The sequence below is a fragment of the Corythoichthys intestinalis genome, chromosome 17 (genome assembly GCF_030265065.1).
Source record: "Corythoichthys intestinalis isolate RoL2023-P3 chromosome 17, ASM3026506v1, whole genome shotgun sequence".
In the NCBI taxonomy this organism is placed as follows: Eukaryota; Metazoa; Chordata; class Actinopteri; order Syngnathiformes; family Syngnathidae; genus Corythoichthys; species Corythoichthys intestinalis.
In genome coordinates this window covers 13,330,448-13,336,337 of record NC_080411.1, presented here as the reverse complement: position 1 = coordinate 13,336,337, position 5,890 = coordinate 13,330,448, and the positions used below count along the sequence as shown (strand labels likewise).

Genomic DNA, 5,890 nt, shown 5'->3' with positions numbered 1-5,890 from the left:
GGCCCAAGTCAGCGCGTGGAACGAGAACAGCGGGGAGGATGATGATGAACACGCCGGGGAACCGAGAGATTTTCAGCTCGTTTGGAAATCGGTGCTTGACGTAAAGGAACATGAGGACAGCCGCGTGGACATGCGACGTCTTCGTTCTCATACTCGGGTTTTGCATTTGCGCCCGGAACCACAATCTAAACCCCCGACAGGTGTGCTGGAAGGCCATCCTGCAGTGCCACAGCGAGCCGGATTGCCTCTACGCCTACGAGCAATACGCCCACGCGTGCGCGCTGGTTTTGAGCGGGGAGCGTCGGAGATGCCCCAGCCACTGCGTGTCGTCCTTGATCCAACTCAACCTGACCCTTAGCGGGCCGGCCCTCGAGGACTGCGACTGCGCGCTGGACCCCCAGTGCGCCCGGACCAAACGGGCGATAGAGCCGTGCGTACCTCGGACGCGAGCCCGGATGGGCTGCACGGACGCGCGGCGTCGCTGCGAGGAGGAGCCGGCGTGCGGTGCCGCCACCCGGGACTACCTGTTCCACTGCCGGCGGCTGTTTGGCGGCGGGCGGCGGTGCTCGGCCGAGTGCCGCGCTGTCATAGCGCGGATGCGTGACATACCCGCTGCGAGGCGGCTGGAGACGTGCGTGTGTGACGGCGCGGAGAGGAACATTTGCGAGTACATTAAAATCAGCATGAACACTTTTTGCAACGAGGAGTTTGACGGCAGCGGATTCTCAGACACAGAGGAGGACGACGCGGAGAATGACGAGGAGGATCATCACCAACTGCGAGTGGGCACATCGGGCGCGTCTGCGCGCTTCCAGAACGCGCTCGTCAACTTGTTACTTTTAACCGTCGTCGTTTTCCTATAAAACCAACGCAGATGCGAATAGCGCAGGGTCATCCCCAAATACTGTACAAAAATATCGTGAATTACTATTTTCCGCGAAAGACGAGGGATGATGAAGCTATTTTTTTCTCATTTTAAAAACTTAACATCCATAAGCGGATTTTAAGGGGAGGCCAGGGGGGCCAGGGCCCCCTGGTGGCCGAAAAGTGTCATTGCATGTAATTGACTTTCCTATATACAGTATATAAGTTGTAAAGCAATAAAACTGCAACAAAAATGAATGAAATGAAACAAAAAAAAAAAACAGTTTTAATAATGGGTCGAAATTATTTTTCGAGCACCTTAGACAGTCATTTGCTTCGCAAATAATTTAAATATACATATATATATATTAGGGCTGTCAAAATTATTGCGTTAACGGGCGGTAATTAATTTTTAAAATTAATCATGTCAAAATATTTGACGCAATTAACGCACATGCCCCGCTCAGACAGATTTAAATGACAGTACAGTGAAATGCCCACTTGTTGTGTTTTATGGAGTTTTGCCGCCCTCTGCTGGCGCTTGGGTGAGACTGATTTTATAGGCTTAAGCACCCATGAGCATTTTGTAAGTAATTATTGACAGCAACAATGGCGGGCTACTAGTTTATTTTTTGATTGAAAATTTTACAAATTTTATTAAAACAAAAACATTAAGAGGGGTTTTAATATAAAATTTGTATAACTTGTACTAACATTATCTTTTAAGAACTACAAGTCTTTCTATCCATGGATCGCTTGAACAGAATGTTAATAATGTTAATGCCATCTTGTTGATTTATTGTTATAATAAACAAATACAGTCCTTATGTACCGTATGTTGAATGTATATATCCATCTTGTGTCTTATTATTCCATTCCAACAATACTTTACAGAAAAATATGGCATATTTTATAGATGGTTTGAATTGCGATTAATTAATTTTTAAGCTGTAATTAACTCGATTAAAAATTTTAATTGTTTGACAGCCCTAATATATATATTAAAGAAAAAAATATTTTTTTAAATGATTTTTTTCTTTGATGGATTCAAAAAAAATTTTTTTTTTGATTGAAGCAACTTTTTGGGGGGATTGAATGATTTAGACACAAATGTCCCAATCCTTATATGGCCCAAACACAAATAGGATTGTTTCAATTAAAGAAATCTTTTCAATGAAAAATGAAGTGTTCAAATGCAAAATTTTCAATCTCAAATATTTTTTAGCATTCAAAAACTTTTTTCTATGATTGAAAATGTTCTTTTTTTGATTGAAGTGATTTTTCTTTTTGCAAATCTATATTTTTTGAAGCAACTTATTTTTTGATAGAATAATAAAGAGAAAAATGTCCTTGCCAAAATGTGGCCCAAACACAAATCAACATTACTTCAATCAAAAAAAACTATACTTAAGTTAAAAAAAAAAGAAAAAAAAAATTAATTAAAGAAAAATAGCTTTCACATGCATTTCTTTGAGTTTTTTGAGTTTCACATTTATTTTTGCATTCAAACACATTTTTTTTTTTTGGATTGAAGCGAATTTTTTTCCCGGTTGAAAATATATATTTTGATTGAAGCAACTTCTTTTTAATCTTTAGTTGAGGCAAAAATTTTTTTGATTGAATAATAAAGACCCAAATCTACCTCCATATGGCTCCGCCCAGGGGATACACTTTTTGACTAGGGTAACTACATTGGCACGACACCGGTGGGCATACCAAATTCAACGGATGACAATTTTGGCTAAAAGTATTTGCCTAAGCAGCCTGATTTAGAATCCCCCTCAAGAATGATGGGAAACAAAAAACGCTCATTGTCAACTTATTACATTAAATATTCTTGTAAGTTAATTTTATTGCTGACACTGCGTTTTGGGGTCATCAACATATTGTGCCCCCTGCCCCAGAAGTCAAAATCCGCCTATGTTAACATCACATTTTTTCAATGGCTTGAATTAAGTGATCATGTTTCACTGCCATTGACGGTGATGGAAGACCAATCCAATTTACCTTGGTGGCTGGCAACCTTCAATAAATTGTAATAAATTGAAAAAAGAATAAGGATAAAGACATACATTCAAATAAGTGTGGCCTGTGAGTATTTTGCTTTGGGAATTTTATTTAGTTGTTTCGTGAATGGACCTCACATAGCTTAACTCTTTGGTTGCCATTGACGGTAATAAACATCCAATCCATGTTAATAACTGGGAGGAGCTGGATTGACAAAGGAAAGCAAAGCAACCATGCATGTTACCCCCTTTACTGAGTGATCCGTACACTCTAAATTAGCTTTAGCATGCCGAAAACATCCAATCCATGTTAACTAGGAGGGGCTGGATTGGATGTCTATTACCATCAATATTTGTTTTTAATATCAATTTTTAATTTTCAATCATTTTTGACTGACCACCATAATACAAACGTGTAACCTGGGCTGGCAGTGAATGAATTAAGCTAGTGATAACTTTTAAAATAAAAAAATAGACAATGATTGATATATCGGTCCGATATATGGACTTTTTTCCAATACCAGCCATCGGCCGATGAACAAAACAAACAAACAAGCAAAAAGCTGATAAAAGAGGATTTTGATCAGGCATCCGTGTGGGCAACTATGGCCGCAGCTGAATGATGGTAGGACCCCGTAAGGACCCTGCAGCAGCTTGAAGGCAGGCTGCCACAGGAAGCTTCAGGCTTGCCTGTTTGGTAAATATTATAAGATTTTCTTTTAATCTTACATGAGAGAATATGCAATGTTGGTTTAGCCTTTTAGGTGCTTACTGAGAGATCCTTCCACTCTAAATTAGCTTTAGCATGGTGAGAATCCTTTTAAACTCTCACTTGTTTATATCTCGTGACATCCAGGTGGTTCGGCGTTTGTTGGTTTGGTAACACTAGACTAATCCCTTAAGTCTTAGGTCATTGTAAATTTGAAGCTGTTGAAGCAATTTAAAAAAATGCCTTTCATAATCGATGTGCTTTTACAAAAAAAAAAAAAACCCAAAAAAAAGTATATTTGCCTCAAATATCGGCTTTCAAAATCGTCGACCTCTATTTTGAATAGATGGGTTAACTAGTGAGATTTTGAGAGAGAGGTTTTTGATTTCTTTTCCAAGGTTTTTGTTTGATTTTTGTGATTCTGATTATTTTTTGTTTGTGTGAAATGATTTCCCAGTAAGTTTTTGGGAGTGACAGCAAGTATTAATGACAGATATTTTTTGTACGTATGTGTGTTTTTTTGTATGCTTGTGAGAGTTGATGAGTGTAAAAGCTTCTTTTTTTGTTCATTAAAAAGGTTTTGGGTGACTCTAAAATGTTTGTTTTGAGATGTTTTTGGGTGAGTGAGTTTTAGTTTGTTGATAGTTTTCTGTGAGAGTTGTTTTAGTGCTCTGTGTGAAATAGTTTTTGACAGCTGAGGCAGTTTTTGGACAACCTAAAAGTTTTTATATGTTTTTTTCCTTAGTTTTGTTTGGTCAGTTTGAGTTATTTTGCATTTTTTGTTTCATGTGAGAGGTTTTTTTGTTTGGAAAAGAATTATAGGTTTTAGGTGATTCTAAAATGTTTTTGGCGGGAATATAGGAGATTTTTTGATGACCTAGCTTTATCTTGAAGGCTGAGACCCTTTTTGGCCGACCAAAAAGTTTTCATAGTTTGGTTATAGGTTTGGGCCAGTTTTTGTTCCATGTGAGAGTTTTTTCTGGTGAGCATGAGAAGTTCTTTTATGCATGTGAGAGGCTTTTTTTTCTCAAGATGGACAGCCTGTCCATTGAGTTCTTGAGTGGCGTGTCCATTATGGTTCGTACTTAACACACAATGGTGTGGTTGCACAATGAAAGGCACTTCATTCACTCAGGACCCTCGTAAGCCTTTTGGGAAGAGAGTTTAGGAATGGGGGAGTTTTTTTGAGAAATCCCCAAAATTGTTTTTAGCACATTAGTGTTTTTCATTAATTGTTTAAAGTATGAAAAGTAAAATAAAAAATATATAAAGGTGAATATATAACGCAAACATTAAAAAAAAAAAAAAAAAAAAAAAGCCATGAGTAATAAATGCAAAGTAAAAGTCAAAATAAGATAAAAAACAAATTAAACTAAACTAACTACGTAAACTTAAAAAAAACAAACAAACAAACAAAAAAAAAACAATAGAAATAAATACGTAAATTTACATAAGTGTGTATTTTACTCTTGGAATTTTTTTTTGTTTTTGTTTTGGGACCTCACATATTTTAACTCTTTGGCTGCCATTGATGACAATAGATGTCCAATTCATTTTAACGCCTCCCAGTTGAAATGAAGCGGACGTATTACATAAGCGGATTTTAAGGGGGCCCCTGGTGGCCGAAAAGTGTCATTGCATGTAATATAATATAGTTAATAAAATGTATAATGTAATATATATTAGAGAAAAAGAAACATTTTTAAATAGAATTTTTTTCTTTGATTGAATTTTTTTTTTTTTTTTTTTGGATTGAAGCAACTTTTCGGGGGATTGAATGATTTAGACACAAATGTCCTAATCATAATATGGCCCAAACACAAAAATGATTGCTTCAATCAAAGAAAACTTTTTCAATGAAAAATTAAGTGTTCAAATGCAAATTTTTCAATCTCAAATCTTTTTTCGCATTCAAAAACTTTTTTTCTATGATTGAAATTTATCTTTTTTTGATTGAAGTGACTTTCTTTTTTTTGTTTTTGGAGAAAATCTAGATTTTTTTGAAGCAACTTATTTTTTGATTGAATAATAAAGAGAAAAATGTACTAGCTAAAATGTGGCCCAAACACAAATCAACATTACTTCAATCAAAAGTTGCTTCAATAAAAAAATAAAAGACTTCTATCAAAAAAATGCTTTCACATGCATTGTTTTAGTTTTTGGAGTATAAAATTTATTTTTGCATTCAAACACTTTTTTTTGATTGAAGCGACTTTTGTTTGGTTGAGAATATATATTTTGATTGAAGCAACTTTTTTTTTTTTTTATTGAAGCAACATTTTTTTTGATTGAATAATAAAGACACAAATCT

The 5,890-nt window shown here is 36.1% G+C and overlaps 1 protein-coding gene across 1 annotated transcript; it reads left to right on the top strand.

The window, feature by feature from the left end:
• Positions 1-4,853, top strand: LOC130905665 (growth arrest-specific protein 1-like). Its single transcript, XM_057819254.1, has one exon. The coding sequence runs from the start codon at positions 111-113 to the stop codon at positions 861-863; it is 753 nt and encodes a 250-aa protein (XP_057675237.1). The 5' UTR covers positions 1-110; the 3' UTR covers positions 864-4,853.
• Positions 4,854-5,890: the final 1,037 nt, after the last annotated feature.

Excerpts from the sequence above, each read along its gene's own strand:
- LOC130905665 (XM_057819254.1), top strand. The coding sequence starts at position 111 with ATGAGGACAGCCGCGTGGACATGCGACGTCTTCGTTCTCATACTCGGG.